We start from the raw sequence: 17,958 nt of genomic DNA on the forward strand, positions 1-17,958 counted from the left end.
AATTATATCACTTTTCAACCGTCTTGGTTTTTCATCAGATAGAGGCTTCTCTTTCCCTCCCTCTACACGTTTGTGTCTTCTAACCACGTATACTTGGTGGATCGGCCGACAACTGGTAGACTTCTCCTAGTATTAAACCATCACGCCCAACCCGACAGTTTGGATCGTGTTAGGATTGGTACATCCCCTCCTTTCCCTTCCTAGACCAGCTTGTTCCTGGTCTTGGGCTATCCGTATTAGGGTACCACCGCGTCTTTTACGGTGGCCTGTCTTAGCAACGCTGGCCCCAAAAAGAGCCGCGCCGCTGGTGTAATAATTGTATCCGATCCGAGGGGGATAGATAATTGCTGACCTCCCCCACCAATTATTCGGCGCCGGTTTACATTATTCGACCTTGAAGCTCTTTTATAGCACTGTTTCTCCAGCCTCAAATGCTCTTTTGCTGCCACTCGAGCCATATCGAGTAGTCCTCTCAATGGGTGTCTTACCTAGCATAGATTCTCGTCCTCGTTTGGTTTTCCCAAATACTCCTCCAGAGTCGACAAGCCCAGGCGCATCGACCTATTCTACTAACTCATCTGCGGACCGACCTTGGATCTCGCCAGCTCCTACATCGCCATCCATGAACAACTATGACAAGTCTCTGACAACAGAAATGCCTGCAGATCAGAAGATGAATGGTGAACAGTCAAGGCCAGAGTCGACCACACAAGCTGCGCCGCGACAACAACTTCCTTCCTTGAGTAGTATCTTCGGACCTCCACCACCAGCTGGCCGACCAGCACACTCGCCCCTTTCAGAGCACAACAACTCTTATTCTACTACATCTCCCCTGGATCGCACTCGTGCGCCATCTGGTGACAGACATCATTCAACATCTTACTTCCCGCCCACGTTGTCACCTTCATTATCACAACCACGCACCTACGACAACAAGTTCGAAGCGGACCGACACCCAGCCCATGGCCTCTCACGGTCTTACTCTGGTTCAGCCTCTCCTAGATTCCGCAATGGCGAGCATGCCCGCCAGGAATCAGTTACTGAAGGGCAACCTGGCCGATGGTCTGTGCACCAAGAAAGCCGATCTGAGTACTCTCTAGGATCTCGAGATGGTTCATTTCGACCACCACAGGACCAGTTTCGGCTTCACTTTCCAAGTCCTAAGGAACGTGTGATTCCCACTTACAACGATCAGGGGTCTTCACAAGGAGCTCCAATCCCTCCACCAACACCAAGCACTACGGCGACTGATGGTGTTCCCTCAAAGGATGGACTGGGCCCCAAGATCTGGACCGGAACACATTTCTTACCTAGATTTGTCAGGGCCACTGAAGTGCCAGGCGAGGGAATGTGCTACTTCTACGATGATGGCAGTCATTGCAAGACAGTAATTGATGGTGAGGCAGTAAACGCTCACTGGGGTGTAACCAAGGCTGGGAAACCCAGAAAACGACTCGCGATTGCATGTGTGACATGCCGTGAGAAGAAGATAAAATGTGATCCTGACTACCCTCGATGCGTTCAGTGCGAGAAGTTTGGTCGCGTATGCAAATTCAAGAATGCGTAAGTTCTGTATCGAGCAGCATCATTCCGAGTTAGATTTGTTAACATTGTCTAGGCCTCGAGGAGGGCATAACACATCACCATCGACACCGCCGGCTGAGCTTGACGATGTCAGGACATTGAATGGGCCAACCATACCCAATGAGAGCGAGAACAGTTCGCCGGTGTCGCCACGAACTACTCTCCGTCCCCAGTCTCCAGAGTCGGGCTCACACAAGAGGCTTCGATCGGGCTATGATAGTTACGTTTCGATGGGTGAGCCAGTGCACGCACTGCCGCCTGTTGAGGCTCCCAGACCTCACGTCCCCATTCAACCTCCCGCAATCGAACTCCCTCGAATTTCCGAAGACGTGCTCAACCAAGCTTGGCGAACTGACCCCTCCCTGTCCGACCCCCAGTCTATTCGTTCTGTGATTTCTCACTTTTTCGTCCATCTCGACAGCACCATGATCGTGCGATTCATCCCCGAGAACGTCTTCAAGGCATGGGTTGTAAACCCGGGGCACCGCAAGACGCCGGAGGATTTGATGATCCTGTACAGCATTCTCGCTGTCGGTGTTGCGCTTTCTGGCGGACCGAAGGCGATCGCTTTTGAGTACGCGTCTGTTGCGCACTATGCTCAGAAGTTAACCACAGCCAACTGTATTCAGTTGGTTCAGACTAGAGTTTTACTGGCACTCTACTATATTTCAATTTCCCGCTCATCTGAAGCTAGTGAGATGATCTCAGCTGCGGTAGCTTCAGCAGCTTGCCTTCAGTTGAACGTCGAGATCGAAGAGTCAAAGGAAGCCGGCCTCGTCACATTTCCGTTCGGAATGAACAAGGCTGGGTACTGTGAAGCCAGGAGAAGGACTTTCTGGTCTCTTTACATGCTAGAGCGCCTTGACGGTCGCTTTCCTGACCATTTAGCAATGATTAACGCCGAAGATATCTATACCCGCCTCCCCGCCGATGGTCAGAGCTTCGAGCGTGAGATGGATGGATTCGCTCCTGTCTTCAACCCTTACGTCTCGGGCGTCGCTACCGCGCAAGACCGTGAGCTTGGCATTTCAGCGTACCTAGTTCAGATGGTACACATCTGGTCTAACGACGTATGCCGGATTTACAGAATGGCTCGACGAGCGAATGTGATGGAAACGGATCTGGAGCCATCTCAACGAATTCTGAAGCGCATTCAAGAGTGGCGCAACGCCTTGCCTTCCCGGTTGGCTTTTACCGCTTCAAATCTTGAGTCTGCAGCGCTAGCAGGGGAGCTGGGACCTTTCTTGACCATGCACCTTCTTTACAACCATGCCATGATCAAGCTCAGTCGCCATACGCTGGCAGCAGGACGCCTTTCGCCCCAAACTACATCCCACAATATACAAATATGCTATGAACATGCAACACAAGTATTGGATATGGCCAAGGCACTTGTACGACTTCATCGTGGAGGCCAGACAGTCCTCAGTGGACCTGCACCAGTTCTAGCCATGGTTTTGGCGGAGGCTGTTGATGTTTTTACAGCAAGTGGTCGTCTTTCCCACCTAAGCGACATTATTGAGAATGTGCACATGGTTCAGGGAGTGGTTCAGGCCATGTTTGCCATTTGGGACAATGTGCGGAACGCGCAAGAGGCGATTGATGGACGCCTCGCAATGCTGCATCGCATTCGAGAGCGAGGCAGCCAACCGGTCAGTCCCATGGAAGGCTACCGAGTTTTTTACAGTTCTGAAGGACGTGAAGAAGAGAAGATCCTTCGTTGGCAAATCAACAACCCAATGGAGAAGCTGTATCCCCGGGATATGGATACCATTTACTATCTTCAATGATTTGAGCAAGCGGATTGCATGAAATGCCTGGCACTGGCCACACGACGCTGATTTCTACCGTTTTTGTATCATTTGCATCTTCCTGCATTCACGACACTGCAGGACTGGTGTTGGGCATCACATTGGGGGATATGGCGTTATATACATAGCATACGATGACAGGCAGTCAATTGACTGGCCCTGTCGCTTGTTTGTTCCTGGATAGAGGGACTTGTACTGTTTTCTATATTATTCCCATTGTATGATATATCTTACTATGCACATAAGGGAAGGAGTTCTGGCGTCTTACCCTCTGAGATTTGATCTCGAGTGGGCTGAGCGTTCTTGAGCCAGGCAGGCACCAAGATGATTAGGCATCTGGTCCACACCAAGTCTGTTGAAATATAATTGACGTCCAACGCTTTGTTGGACTTGAAGACAAGATGATTTTCGGAGCAAATACTGTTTGCAGCGAGTGACCAACCTGAATCACCTCGAGTGGTTGTTACAGGCTGAGACAAGACCGTCTGGAGCACTTGCGACAAGGGCCTCGAGTAGTTTCATGGATACCATGTCTAGTGTGCGGCGTGATCTTCCTGTGACATGTCCTTCTCATGTTAGAGCCAGACTCCCAAACCCATGTGTCGTTCCCACAGTTTACGGTCAGACGTCTCTTTTTCAAAAGGCCCTGCAACTCGTGCCTACGCGAATGCCTTCCTCCTCACATCAATGGGCGGCTATTCGTCTACGGCAACGATATGGATCATGACTGACACAATCTCATAGGCGCTGATCTCGTATCTCGGAAGGATCCTCGCATCTTCCAACACACACGAACATGGTACCAAATTCAGTAAGCACAGAGGCTGCTATGCTGGGAACAAGCGCTCAGAAATGCCCCACGAGGGTAGCGTGAAGCCCGTGATAAGAGGCTTGGCAGAGTATTGGTTGGCGGGATAGGGGAATATGTGGGTGAGAATGGACTCGAGGGAAGGGAATCCCGGCATCAACTTTGGGGGAGGGTTTGTTGGTTGGGGGCCGTTGAAGCTGTGGGTTGTGTAAGTGGTTCTTGATGGCCTCAGAGGTGGAACTGAAGGCGGAGGGGGCGGGACAAAGACGGTATCGTATCCTCGGCTGAATGCTCAGCAAGGGCCGGGGGACATTGTAATTTCAAAACCGTAGTGTGATTGAATTCTATGTCGTAAGATATTGGTTGTTGGTTGTGAATGATGCCTAACTTGATCACGATACTACTGCTTGCTTGGCCAACGTAGCCTCATCTAATTAATACCAACTTCCTATCTCGTCTACTGCAAAAAAAAGCCGACATGACACGTACATACGTGTACCACAGATTGCTTTGCCTCTCGGCATATGAGGTACTTATTTTCCCCAAATAACCTCGCATGTTCTCCATGTACATCATCATGAAAGTCTGGATCTGCAAGGTGGCCTATGGTTACACTGCAGTGACCTTTTTTCGTACATAGTAGGTAACGGTCGAGTGTTGAGGAGGGTGGGGAGTGTGGCTATCGGTATAATTAGCCCGATTTCCCTTACGGCAACGTCCATAATCATCGGGCTGCATAGAGATATGCAGCTAGCCTGATTAGGTAATGCACTGGAAACATGCATCTGCCGCAGAAACGTCAGAGCTTCCTTCATCTCACTCTTTACTTGACAATATCAATAATTATCAATATCTTGAAATGGGGTTTCCCGATAAGCCATCTGCTCATCTTTTGGGCGCTAATGGTCAGTTCCTCCATATCTTTACTCTTGGCTTCAGGCGTGGCGTATCTATCCCATCATATCGTATCATGTCATATCCCACCAACTTATAGCAATTTCAAGGCATATGCCGCGCTGTCGCTTACACTAACACACACTGAAAGGCCCGGTCCATGCCCTTGCATACTCCGCCTCTCCAGGCACCTACATCCTCACCGGTTCCGCGGACCGATCCATCCGCCTCTACAACCCATTTCCCAGCACATCTGGTCCCGGTGATCGTCACAGCGTTGTTCCTCAGGGTCGACTGATTCAGACTTATGCTGCTCACGGCTATGAAGTGTTGAGCATCTCTGTCTCTGCCGATAATGAACGGTTTGTGTCGGCTGGCGGTGATCGCAGCGTGTTCCTTTGGGACGTGAGCACTGCTGTTACGACTAAGCGATTTGGTGGTAACGTTCATGGCCATACGGCTCGTATTAATTGTGTGAGCTTTGCGGGAGAAGGTGATTCTATTATTGTCAGCGCAGGGTTTGACACTACGGTGAGATTATGGGATACGAAGAGCAACAGCTTCAAGCCTATACAGGTTCTCGATGATGCCAACGATGCGGTAACATGTCTCGCCATCCGTGGCCCTGAAGTCCTCGCAGGGAGCGTCGATGGTCGCGTACGCAGCTACGATATCCGCATGGGAAAAGTCACAACCGATGTGATAGGCGCACCCGTTACGAGTCTCAGTCTCACCCGCGACGGACGCACCATGTTGGTCGGAAGTCTCGACAACAAACTCCGTCTGATGGACCGCGACAACGGCTCCTGTCTACGCGCATACACCGATCCAGGATGGAAGAACGAAGATGTCAAGCTGCAGGCGCTGCTGGGCGGCAAAGAGAAGTACGTAGTGGTTGGCGATGCCATGGCCGGTGAGCCTGCACCTAACGGACATGGAAGGATATGGGCTTGGGATTTGTTGACGGGAAAGTTGGCGGCCAAGGTGACGGTTCCTTGGGGGCCAGAAGGGTTTGAACCTAAGAAGAAGGCTGTTGGCCGGGATGGAAAGGAGAAGGCGAGGAGTAATGTTGTGAGTTGTATGGCGTGGAGGGAGGATGGCTGGGGAGATCAGTTCTGCGTTGGTGGAACATCAGGCGTGGTGACTGTCTATGGAGCCTTGTAGACATCTTTTATACCCATTACTTTTAAGATCAAGCGAGATAGCGTCTTTGTTTATTCTCGAATCTAATACATCATCATCAAAGGCGTTTTCCAATTCGTACAGACAAAATATTGTCCATGATACCCCTTCCAGCTTGCTTGAACATTAATAGCTTTCCACCGGCGCCAAATCGTTATCCAAATTGCCAGAAACCAAAACTCTGTACCCCTTTCTATGCATCAAATATTGTCAAATTTTTATATGAGACAAAGCTTGTTAGCCCATACCGGCGTACTTGAACCAGTTGGGTCGACAGTCTTCTCGATGCAACCAGGCCTCACCGTCAGTGAGACGGCCAGTTACACAGCCCTTACACTTTGGTGAGTTGGGACAGTTGAAGAAGGGGATGTGTTGATATCCAATATCACGGAACCTGAGATGCTTTGTTAGTCTCCTGCATGTGGAAGAAAGGTTGAATACGAACCAATGAATCTTGCTCTGGTCCTCAAATAGACCAAGTGCAATACTATGAACTGGAGCATCACCCCATCGTTCATAGAAGAATCCACCCGCACGATCGAGGTGGTTGAAGTAGTCTTCGTAAGTCTTACTCCTCCAAAATGACATATCCGCAATCTCAAAATTACTCCAGAAATGGCATGTCGAGTATCCCTGAGCCTTTCTGTTCGTTGATGGCCGACGAATATCATCGGTGACCCAAGCTACAGCGCTATTCTCGTGAATTGAGTTAGGATGCTCAGCGAGAAACTTGACTGTCTCGGGCCACAACGAAGGTAAGGTTTTGGGATCGTCGTAGAGGTTGATGGTGAAGCCGTATGTCTTGTTGTTATCGTGCATGTAGCGGAAAACATCGTAGTCGACATCGCAGAAGAAGTGCACGTTAGGCTCGACACGCCAGTAGTAGCGAATGTCCTTCAGGGCTGGATGCTTGTAGAAGAGACCGCTGTTCCATCGACACATTTGGTGGTATGATATCTTGCTTGCATATTGGACGCCGTTCTTTTCGAGGATCTTTGCGGATTCTTGAAAGAGCTCTTCGTCGATCCAGGAGGGCATGTCCCAATGTTCCTTGGGGATGATTTCTGGTCGTAGCATCAGCATATACTCTTCTCTTCTCTCCTCTCCTCTTCCTAGACAAGGACCTACCGTAGTTACATTTCGCCTTCGTAGCCGCTCTTGTCTTCCTCTTGAACTCTTCCGTGAAAGGCTTATCGTTGAAAAACGTCCAGGGGTAATTAAACTTGGAGTTCCATGTCCTTTCGAGGTCCCTCATCGACATGACCATGGCATCCACCTCCTCGTTCCGCACAAGCGCTAATAGCGTCGCATCGATGCGCTCCGTCTTTTTCGCATCGTGGGCATATCTCGGACTCGTACGATGTAACACTCCTTCTGGTTCATCGGTAGCTGTTATATCAGTTAGCAACAATTGGCGTCGATGCTCTTTGCGACTTACGATCTAACATGGGATCCCGTTCAAAGTTGGAGTAGCGATCACCGGGACCTCTTAGCGACCATGATGGAGCAAATATCTGCCATAGAAAGAAACACCAGAGAATGCATCCGCCGGCGATCAACGCCCGAACTGGCCGCGCGACCGTCATGTTGTGCTCGACAGGATATCGCCAGATAAACCAGGTTTACTATAACGCCAAAAAGAAGGAGACGGGGCTCAAATATCCATTAGTGAGAAAAGAACGTACAACTATAGCGAAAAATGGATGTAAATGATCGCTCTAGAGCAAATTGTCTCTGGATTGGTAGAATCGTTTCGAGCTCAAAGTATGTGAAAGGGGTTTCGAATAATTGAAGCTGATGTCACGACAGCTAAGCCAATCAGCGCCGATAAGAGCTATCGTTGTAGCGGAGCTTGGACCCTGTCGACGCGACTGACGCGCCATCAACCACTGAAACCCCCGCCAAATAATTCGTTACCAGTCATGATACGACCGCCATTTAACATGATAATGCGCAAGACATGAGACGACCATGGCATTTGCTGCAAGGCTGGGTGCTCTCACCGGAGAGCTCGTTGAGGCTGTCACTAGCTCATCAACCGAGGTATGACAACTCTCAATCACAGCGTTGGAATATGTATTCATGATTCCAGACAAACCCTCGATTCAAGGCCCAGCGCGACGCTGCTTTACAAAGGTTAAAGTCGCATCCATATCTACGAACGAATCAATTCGAAGTCGAGCACCAACTCGACGGTCTAGAAGAAAGATTCCGTGTCAATGGCCGAGATGCGCTCGCTGATGCGCTCGTCGAGCGCCGGGAGCAGCTCCGGCAAATACACTCGAATTTCCACCCCGAAGTTCTATACCTGATTTTAGAACTCTCAGACCAACCGATATATTACTCAAAACTGAGTGACCTAGATGCGCTGAAAACGGGACCAAGCGATTCAGAGCTCGAACTGCGTTGGGAGGATATTGCCAAGGAAGATGGATGGGAAGACGACGCTTCGATGTGGAAGACGATAAAATACACAGACAGTTCAGATGATGAGCTTTACGAAGATGACTCCAAGAGTGAATCGGAGGCCAGCACTGACCTATCTGAGGTCCCGCTTGGAAGAACAGCCGAAGATCTAATTGTCAACCCTGAGGACATGACGAAACTGCACGAGATTCGAGGAGCGCAAGGATGGCGAACAGAAAAGCCCACAGACGCATCGGGCCATGCTCGAAAAGTGCCAGTAACGGAATTCCAGATCGTTCGAGAAGTTTTGTTCATGCTGCAAGGACTCGATACGACACTCTTTGGACCCAATGGCACTGTCAACCCAGCATTTCAGATGGCTCATCTGAAATGGGATACTCACAAAGCTCTTCTGAGCTACTTTTCTGAAGCAGGACGACAACTAGGTATTCTACGTGATTTTGTCAGCAAGTCACAGCGAGCATCGCATATTCAAGTTCTTCAGGATACTGTGGCCAAGCGACTCGACGATCTGGATAGAAAGTCAACGGGTATAGAGTCACGGCTTGTTGCGCCTGAGAATAATGTGGTTGTCAGCTTATTGTCGATCAAGGGAGAGTTGGCAACGTCGCTTGAACCATTATATTCTCTTTCAAATATCATCGCTCAGATACAGAATGTGCCCAATCAAGGTACATTTCGGTATCTTGAGCTCCTCTTTGACGATGCAAGCATGGCGCAATTGTCTGGAAAGCTGGACGTTTATGAATTTCTGGCACGTATCTTTGTCGAGTGCTTCAATGTCTACCTTCGCCCTATTCGCCTCTGGATGGAAGAGGGCAAACTTATCCCCGGCGACAAGATCTTCTTCGTGTCACAGGCACCGAGCCAAGTATCACCTAGCAAGATCTGGCGCGAACAGTTTAAGCTACGTAGGACGGCCGATGGGAAATTACATGCCCCTAGTTTCCTCCAGCCAGCAGCTGCCAAGATATTTAATGCCGGCAAGAACATCGTCATCTTGAAGCGGCTGGGCCGCTGGATCTCTTCAGGCTCGGAATGGACGATTCAGGAACCTCCCCTACACTATGATACGCTTTGTCCTAAAGGACTTGAGCTTGCGCCGTTTTCAGAGCTTTTCGATGCTGCTTTTGATGCATGGATCCAGACTAAATACAACACATCCTCGACCACGCTGAGGAACACACTGTTTGAAGAGTGCGGACTCTGGTCTGCTCTTGACGCTATGGAGCGGCTGTATTTCATGTCTGATGGTGCCGCAACAGAAGCGTGGACTAGCAGCCTCTTCGGAAAACTAGATGCGCTGGATCCTAACTGGAACAACCGCTATAGCCTGACGAGTGTGGCACAAGAGGCATTCACAACTCTTGTCGACATGACGAGAATATCGATATACATCAGTCCCACGGGGCTAAAGGTGCCACTCCTCAAGGCTCGCGACTCTGTCAAGTCAGTTCTTCCGAGTACAAAAGTCAACTATCGGGTAGCATGGCCGATTCGCATGATTCTGTCCGAAGACAGCAACACCCAGTATGATGCTATATTTACTCTCCTTTTGCAACTGAAGAGAGCTTTGTATGTTCTACATAAGCGCAAGATCCTCGAGAATTACTGGATCGATCATGATAACTGGGATGAGCGCGCTCTTTATTATTCACTACGGAATAACCTCCTGTGGTTCTGCACTACTCTCCAGACCTATCTTGCGACGCTGGTCTTGGCACCTAACTGCGCCAAGATGAGGCAGGACATGCAAGACGCTCACGATGTTGATGCCATGATGAGAGTTCATGCTACATTCTTGAAACAAGTTGTTGACGAGGCATGTCTTGGGAGCAGATTAACACCGATCAGAGAATGCTTTCTCGATATGCTCGACCTGGCCATCAGACTAGAGCAAGCACAAACTGTTAACATGACAAAAGAGACAGAGCGGATGCAGCAGTTTTCTCGTCTCTCGACCAGAAACCTTTCGCCTACGCCTGGAACACCTGGATTGAAGTCCAAGTACGTCGATAGTAGTGATGAAGAGGACGATGCTGAGAGGGATGAATCGAGGACCTTGAAGATGGGCAAGCCGTTTATGACTGTGCTCAAGGAGATTAAATCCGATTATGATAGACACTTGCGGTTTGTTTGTGGTGGCCTACGCAGTGTTGCCAGAGCTACAAGTGATGCGCAGTCTGCAAAGTGGGATATCCTAGCTGAGATGTTCCAAACAGGCTGTCGAGACGAAAGGCCAGGTTACGCTTAAGCCACAATGTTGAGATTGGATATGAATATAATGATACCCCTTGTGAACAACCTATTCTTTTAAACGCCCAGTGAAATGAACTACCATTCATTCTTGAGCTTATCCGCAAAGAACTGCATCAAAGGCAACACCTCATCCCTGTTCATTGGCATGCTCACCTCACGTCTCTTCCACTGCACGACCTTGACATCGTCAAACTCTCGCTTCACAGCATCGACAGCGTCTTCGTCAAGTTGGCATACCAGTACGCTTGTGCTGCTCTTGCTGCGATTTGTGACTGTAGACACCATAGATTGCGGTAAAGGTCCGCCGAGAGATATAGCACCCTTGAACTTCTTGTTACCTGGCGATGTGCTCTCGCCCTCGGAAACATCAGTGACTCGAGGAGTCTTGTTCAAAGAGGTTGCAAGACCAAGAGCGAGTGAACCACCCTGCCCAAACCCAAAGAAAATAATATCTCTCATCTCCCACCCGCATTTCTCAATAAGAAGTTCCCCGATCAACTTCTCCATGATCAATCTCCTAGCCTTCTCGAAACCAGAATCATCCGCAATGTCTCCCGTGCTGGGATCAACAGTGAGATCGTCACCCCAATGATACCCCGGTCTATCACCACCGAGAAGCGCAGCTGGCAGAACAGATGTGCCGCGTACAGAAATGGCGAGAACGCCGGGAAGATTGAGGTTCTTGGCGAAGGAGGCGAAGGGAACATCGTGGTCACCTAGACCGTGGAAGAGAATGAGGAATGTGGTGGTTGATTCTGGTGGTGAGGGGAAGTGAAGAGTGTGAGGGAGGGTGCTTGATAGAGGGGAGAAGTCATCTTCAGTGGGGATTCGAGGAGGCATTTTTGTTGTGAGGAGTTGAAGTATAATGAAGTTGATGGTTGTGATGTTGAAGTTTATGTACTCAGTCGGACAAGAAACCTTCAGGCCTTGGATCAGGTGTCAAAAATAACTAATCAAAAAATCTACTAAGATTATGGTAGACTCGCCCAAGTTTCAGCTGTACTTACCTAATCTTTTTTGTCGTTCAGTGTCCAAGTCTCGAGTTTCATGTTTCATCACCGCTTGTAATTATCTCTCTCCACAACCCCCACATTTGACGACATACCACAGCACGACAAACGCGAATACCAACAGACAAGTCAAGAATTCCGAATACAAGCAAATAACATAACAAAATTTTTCGCTATTGTATGGTACTTTGCTGCGCATCCACCTCGAACAATGCTAGAACACTACGAGCTCGGCTCCAGTGCACTTCTTTGCCAATTTCGCGGGAGTCGAGTTCCCATCTGAGACTTCCATGCCCTGTAGTCGAATCGCATAGTCCTCCAAGCCTGTTGATCGCCAGCATCTATGAATACCAATCCCGCAACTTCTCTCGGCTCTCCACCATCTATGAACTGTATCAAACATGGCGCAAGAATGTATGCGCTGGTTTGGTACCACCCGAGCTTGTATTCCTCTTCAGCAGATTGCACTTGAACCGCCCGCCCCAAAACCCCCGACCCAGGTTGACCTTCGATGAGTGACGTGTAACGACCCCGTGGTGCAAGTGAGTATCCAAGGACTTTGGCGTCTCGTAGCTTGGGGGGTTCTGAGGCTTCAAGGACCACTTGGAGCACGGCCGGGTTCCTGAGACCATCATAGAAGAAGTAATAGACGGGCTTGTAGTGATATGGGCATGGATCAGGAGGATTCGAATTTGAATGGGCATATAAGACACAGCCTTCAGGAGCAGGTTCATCTTTATCCAAAGATTCTTTCGGCTCAAATCCGGTTGGGGTTGTTTTGGGTGGAACTGGAGGAAGAGGAGGAAAAGGAGGCGGAGGAGGCGGCGGTTTGCGCCCTTTGGCTCCAGGCATGATGATCGATAGAAGGGAAGTTTGAATGACGATCGAGAATTTGAAATTTATAGCGACAATAAGACAAAGTGTGCCAGCTGGTCTTTGTTGGGAGATGATGCTCCAGCGCTGGATTTTGAAGTTGGTACCGTTAGAAAGGTATTTGTGCAGGCAGTGTCAAACGCTGTTGACGGAAGCTTGCAGTGCTGAGCAGAACTGTACCTTCAACCACCCTGCCTTCCATCGTCCATAACTTGGTGGTAGGTTACTACCTAGCACCATGAGTGTTTCCACTGGTAAGTAGGTAGGTAGGTACTAATGGGTTAATCGGGTTCAATACCTACCAATTCCACGTCACATCAAGACGTTATTTACTCGAGTTACACAGAGATCAGGGAGAAAAAGCGCAAGACTCTGAGTCAAGGCGTAAAAGAAATGTAACGAAGATCATGTTTATTCATTATCATGCTTATAATAGTAAAATCTAACTCTTGCTTGCGCGCTCATCGGAAAAGACAGTAACCTACCTACCTTGCCTTGTCTGTCTCAACTGTCTTATTTCTAAGTGCTTCTCTTTCTTATTCCTTTCTCTGTAAACCCTTGCATGAACTTATCCTAATCGCAGCACCTCGCTGATTTCTCATCTAAGCTGCGGCGTCCGATCTTATCTGGAAGATGCCTTTCTTGGACATGATTCACTTCATACATCCAACCGTGCTCATAACGCATCGCTTACCAGCTTATCCTGGTCCAAACTACGGGCCTTGACCCGCGAGGGACCAGGTTTCATCTTGTTCCACTCGCCATCTGCTGTCCAGGTGCCGGCCTTGGTATAATCTCCACTCTCACTTCCATCCATATATGCAAAGCGGAAGTACTCTGGTAGATCCAAAGTGCTGTTTCTGCTCCAGACAAAGCTACGCTCCGCATCAACATCGCCAAAGTATGTACGGAAACGCTCGACGTCGTTTACCAGGATACTGATCCCATCGTACAGCTGCCGTGGCGGCTCGTTCCATGTGAAAGTAATGTTTGACAATGTGTCTGTGCCATTGGCAAGGTGGATGACAGGCTCGTTGATTGCTGGTAATTTTGAGCCCTTTTGAGCATCACCTTGTAGAGCTTCAGAGGTTTGAAGCACAGGATCAAAGCCCCATCGAGCGATACCACTAATGAAGAGACCAACGAGAAGTCCCTGGTATAGAAGGGATGGTCTTGTCTGCATGCTCGTCCCAGGAAGAAGCAGGAGGGCAATAATGTAGTGGTGAATTCGCAGATTGAGGCTCGGAATGGTAAGGGAGATAAGGATGGCCGCGATAAGTAGTGCGTAGAGCTTGAGGTATTTGATCAGGCGTCCTTCTTGCCTGAAGAACCACACCTGCGAAGAGACAATGACGACAAGCACGATTATGATGATAGCAAGGGCTGCCCTGGCGCCTGGTTGCTGATTCAGATCGTGCTTGTTAAGGCGCGAAATGGGGATGAAGCTGAGGGTATAGTTCTCCATTCCACCAACCCAGCATCCGCCGAGCCACAAGATTGTCTTTTCGATCTGTGCTGTGAGGCCCTTGAGGGTGCGACGAACACCCATCTTGTCGTACATGACCCATGCACAAAACATGGCGGGGAGGAACTTTCCGATCAAATTGGAGAACAAAGCCGCAACTGTTCTAGATGGAGGCGGGTCAAGTGCCATACCAACAGTCCAGAAGATGGCCGTGAAGATGGTGAAGAAGAAGAGGGGAGCGGAATTGGTGAAGAGGGACAAAACTCCAGCAAAGACGGTTGAAACAGCCAACAAGTCCCATCGCGAATCGATCGCGGAACATTTGACATCTGGAACGAAGCGGAACGACAATGGGAAATAAGAGTCAAATCCCACACTTGAAATACCATGATGTTTAGACGCAGCATAATTCTCATTACGGCCAACCAGCTCCACAACACCACAACCGCCGTCTTGGTTCGAAACGACGCCAGCGTGGATAGCGGCAGCACAGACGAACGAATCTCCGCGGTACACAGGCTCAGCAGACCCATTGGTACCCGGCCCTCCTACGACCATGGGTGCATAGATAAGCTCTTGGTCCCCAACAGCTCTGGGGTTCAAAACATGGTAGCCTTCGCAATTGGCCCTGCACCTGAATGGAAAACCACTGCCATTGAAAGGGCGACAGTCGCTTCCATCCAAACCACACGAGTTCCCAGCGGTCCAGTATGAAACACCGCATCCAATGGTTTGTGGTGTGCCCCATCCTTCGATCTCGCTGGCCATGGTGTCGCGGCGTTTAACAAGAGCGAAAGTGACGAACCAGATGGATAGATAGCAGAAGACGAGCCAAAATCGGTGTTTGAGCTTGGGAATGATGCGCTCGACAAGGACGAGGGGGTATTCCTGGATAGCTGGGAAGAGTGGTTTAATGCGAAAAGGTTGAGGGTTCACAGGACCGCGAGACCATTTCGCAACCCATTTCGAAGCTCGTCGAATGGGATATGGGACCCAGTTCCATCTCTTCCATGTAGTCTCATCTTGGATAAACCGTGGGGTCGAAGGGCCGCTATCATCGACTTCGAGTGTCGTTCCGGTGTCGAGCGGCGCATCAGGATGGGCATTCTCGCGGTCGGTATCGCTGCCGCTGACGGGCACGACGCCGACGTCTATAGAATCGGTGCGAGCCATCAGAGGTTGTGATTCTTCGTCGTCTTCATGGCTCACCATTTCCGGGAGCTCAATAAGAATTATACAGAAGAAAATATGAGGAATGGATTGCGTATACGAAAGCTAATGGCCTCTGGGCTTGGCTCGGCGGATTTGCCTGCTCCGGAAGACCCGGTGCCGAAGGATGCAGAGGAAATGTGGAGAATGGGGAGCGCTTATCGATGTTCGTGTTTCGTGAGGATCCTATCGTGTCGCACCTTGTTTTCGTTTCTGACGTGAGCGCGGGGAGATACGAGACTGATGATAGGCGATGTTGAGTCGATGATGGTTTAACAATTGATGTTGAGGTTTGAGGCGCGAAGTCTCTTTGTCCACTCAGTTACATCGTGTACCTCGATCGCTGAGACATGGGTGTCAGACGTAACCCTGGGGTATCGCTGTATCTATCCGCGAAAGTTTATGATAGTGATTGGTTGAGCATCAGCCCTGCGGCCCGGACGTACCTAGTTCCCGCGAGACGTGCGCTAAGAAGCAGGAACAATTACAGCGTGCGCCACTTTTGTTCACCCTCAGTAAGTTGTATCAACGCACGCGACCAGACTCTACACATAAAGGCCGTATACAAGTTCTTCAGTGACTGTCCGATGACCAAGGGCGTGTATGTTTGAGAAGTTTATAGTGGCTTATCTCTATCTTGGAGTGCCAGGGCCTCACATGCACAACAGTTCAGTTGTTTGCATCCATTGTTTGTTGAACACCCAGACAGCCCAGCAACCAGGCTCTCGGGAGTTTTCGAGTTCAACTGACAAGAAACTTACACAATTTCGTTTCACTTCGGTGTAACTTCTGTATCTTTACCCAGCTTCCTTAGGTCTTTGTTGTTATTATTATTATGCTCAAAACAGGCATCGCAAGTCAAGAAATAACAAGTGAACAAACAGACGGATGGCATCGAGTCGTAATCTTGGAGATAGTCTAAACTGCAGGGATTCTGATGGTCATGCTCTCTCTCTTGTGTTCTCGTTGACTTTCTATAGGAGCAATGGTGGATACCTCAATACCTCAGTCGAACACACTCAAATCATCAAATCAGAGCAAAATGCAAAGTAACTTGCAGCTAAGTTTAGGATCGCTGGCTTTATGCTCCAATAAGTCTGCGCCCTAAATTGCCAGCCGATCTTTATAAAACCCGTCTTTTCCAGTGGTAGGTATTCATCCATATCATCTTCTGCCAAACGTGTGATTTTCCAGCCTCATTATATCAACCGTCGCTCACTTGAAGACATGATCACCACTCTCCAGCGACCACTCTCTCAAAGTCACGCCGTAATACATACTGCGGCTTCAGTATTCTCTAGATTGTCTCGGGTCCATATCCCAACACCCCTTGCACGTCTTCCACAGCGCCAATGGCGACCACCCACCTTTCACCTGCAGCATCAAGCCCGAGGACTACGGACGCTTTATCGGCCACGTCGAGCCACGCCACTCTTCCGTGATCTGTCAACGGACGAGAAACTTGACAAACTCATGGCGTCTGCAGCAAGATTTGAGCAGGAACTCAAAACGGTTGGAACTATCAAACAACGTCTTGCGACCATTGATAAAGGAAACCCCGTTATTGCCAGGCTTCGAAAGGAACTTGTCAAAAGCGCTGAGCGAGAAGATTTAGAGTCTTTGGCACAAAAGGCCAGCGAAGAACATAAGCATGAACTGAGGGAGGCTAGGTTGGATGGAGTCGGTAAGTAAACACAGCATTCTGTATTAATCCAATACTAAGAATCTACTAGCGAGTTGCGTGGGTTTCATCTTGCTCATGTTATTAATCCTCTCGTTGGTTGGAGTCGCAGTACCGTTCGTTTCCAAAGACGAGAAGGACCCCCCCCCAAGCCAGAATCAAAGAGCTTAGAGGAGAAAGTCACACCTCATTCTGGTTCTACAAGGATCTATTGTGGAAAGGCCAACAAAGCCGATCCGGAAACTTCTGAGCTAAGATTTACGTGTCCTCGCCGCCCACTTGAGCTCGATAATACACGAGTGCTGTGATATCTGGTTTCATCATGGAGCGCGCACTCGGGATCAACCTCATGGAGTGTCGCATATGGACCATGCCTTCACTCATGAGGTTTTAGGCCGGCACTGAAGATTCGCAACTCATTTTTTTTTCTTGTTTGTAGATTAGATACCCTCAAATCATTCTTTTGGTATAGTAGTAGCTTGGCCTAATAGTAGATTTTGATCACAAGATACGTCTGAGTAATCCCATGACTTCTTCACTTTTCGGGAGTATTCCCAAGTGAAGAAAGCCCAGAAAAAGTACCATCTATGGAATGAAACACTCTTGCTCCTTATACTTAGTAGATTGTATCATAGGGTTAAAAGTACCTATTGTTTTGACTTTGGTCGTGGTTGTTTTTCTTGGTGACTCTCAGAAAGCAAGAAAGCTTCTGAGAGGTGGCCAAGGTGCCAGAAAAGATTCATCTAAATATTCAC

General features: G+C 49.1%; 8 protein-coding genes across 8 annotated transcripts; 5 read left to right on the forward strand and 3 right to left on the reverse strand.

The window, feature by feature from the left end:
• The first annotated feature begins 6 nt into the window (after positions 1–6).
• Positions 7–4,573, forward strand: FOXG_01519 (uncharacterized protein). The gene is made up of 3 exons (XM_018378377.1): positions 7–1,563; positions 1,619–4,015; positions 4,140–4,573. The coding sequence occupies exons 1-2, from the start codon at positions 476–478 to the stop codon at positions 3,372–3,374; spliced, it is 2,844 nt and encodes a 947-aa protein (XP_018234288.1). The 5' UTR covers positions 7–475; the 3' UTR covers positions 3,375–4,015; positions 4,140–4,573.
• A 349-nt stretch (positions 4,574–4,922) lies between these two features.
• On the forward strand, positions 4,923–6,789 carry FOXG_01520 (uncharacterized protein). Its single transcript, XM_018378378.1, has 2 exons — positions 4,923–5,108; positions 5,249–6,789. The coding sequence occupies exons 1-2, from the start codon at positions 4,970–4,972 to the stop codon at positions 6,259–6,261; spliced, it is 1,152 nt and encodes a 383-aa protein (XP_018234289.1). The 5' UTR covers positions 4,923–4,969; the 3' UTR covers positions 6,262–6,789.
• Positions 4,943–8,078, reverse strand: FOXG_01521 (mannosyltransferase). Its single transcript, XM_018378379.1, has 4 exons — positions 7,718–8,078; positions 7,408–7,668; positions 6,725–7,343; positions 4,943–6,673 (listed from the first exon to the last, which is right to left on the reverse strand). Exons 1-4 carry the CDS (start codon positions 7,863–7,865, stop codon positions 6,517–6,519), a joined length of 1,185 nt encoding a protein of 394 aa, XP_018234290.1. The 5' UTR covers positions 7,866–8,078; the 3' UTR covers positions 4,943–6,516.
• A 106-nt stretch (positions 8,079–8,184) lies between these two features.
• On the forward strand, positions 8,185–11,890 carry FOXG_01522 (uncharacterized protein). The gene is made up of 2 exons (XM_018378380.1): positions 8,185–8,322; positions 8,372–11,890. The coding sequence occupies exons 1-2, from the start codon at positions 8,251–8,253 to the stop codon at positions 10,958–10,960; spliced, it is 2,661 nt and encodes an 886-aa protein (XP_018234291.1). The 5' UTR covers positions 8,185–8,250; the 3' UTR covers positions 10,961–11,890.
• FOXG_01523 (uncharacterized protein) lies at positions 10,837–11,912 on the reverse strand. Its single transcript, XM_018378381.1, has one exon. The coding sequence runs from the start codon at positions 11,803–11,805 to the stop codon at positions 11,041–11,043; it is 765 nt and encodes a 254-aa protein (XP_018234292.1). The 5' UTR covers positions 11,806–11,912; the 3' UTR covers positions 10,837–11,040.
• Positions 11,913–12,034: 122 nt separating this feature from the next.
• FOXG_18122 (uncharacterized protein) lies at positions 12,035–13,042 on the forward strand. The gene has a single exon (XM_018398169.1). It carries the CDS (start codon positions 12,156–12,158, stop codon positions 12,492–12,494), a length of 339 nt encoding a protein of 112 aa, XP_018234293.1. The 5' UTR covers positions 12,035–12,155; the 3' UTR covers positions 12,495–13,042.
• Positions 13,043–13,231: 189 nt separating this feature from the next.
• Positions 13,232–15,924, reverse strand: FOXG_01525 (uncharacterized protein). The gene has a single exon (XM_018378382.1). The coding sequence runs from the start codon at positions 15,523–15,525 to the stop codon at positions 13,525–13,527; it is 2,001 nt and encodes a 666-aa protein (XP_018234294.1). The 5' UTR covers positions 15,526–15,924; the 3' UTR covers positions 13,232–13,524.
• An 825-nt stretch (positions 15,925–16,749) lies between these two features.
• Positions 16,750–17,374, forward strand: FOXG_18123 (uncharacterized protein; the record flags this gene model as incomplete). The annotated part of the gene is made up of 2 exons (XM_018398170.1): positions 16,750–17,206; positions 17,256–17,374. 2 exons carry the CDS (start codon positions 16,750–16,752, stop codon positions 17,372–17,374), a joined length of 576 nt encoding a protein of 191 aa, XP_018234295.1.
• Positions 17,375–17,958: the final 584 nt, after the last annotated feature.

The sequence above is a fragment of the Fusarium oxysporum genome, chromosome 5, assembly GCF_000149955.1.
Source record: "Fusarium oxysporum f. sp. lycopersici 4287 chromosome 5, whole genome shotgun sequence".
Classification (NCBI taxonomy): Eukaryota; Fungi; Ascomycota; class Sordariomycetes; order Hypocreales; family Nectriaceae; genus Fusarium; species Fusarium oxysporum.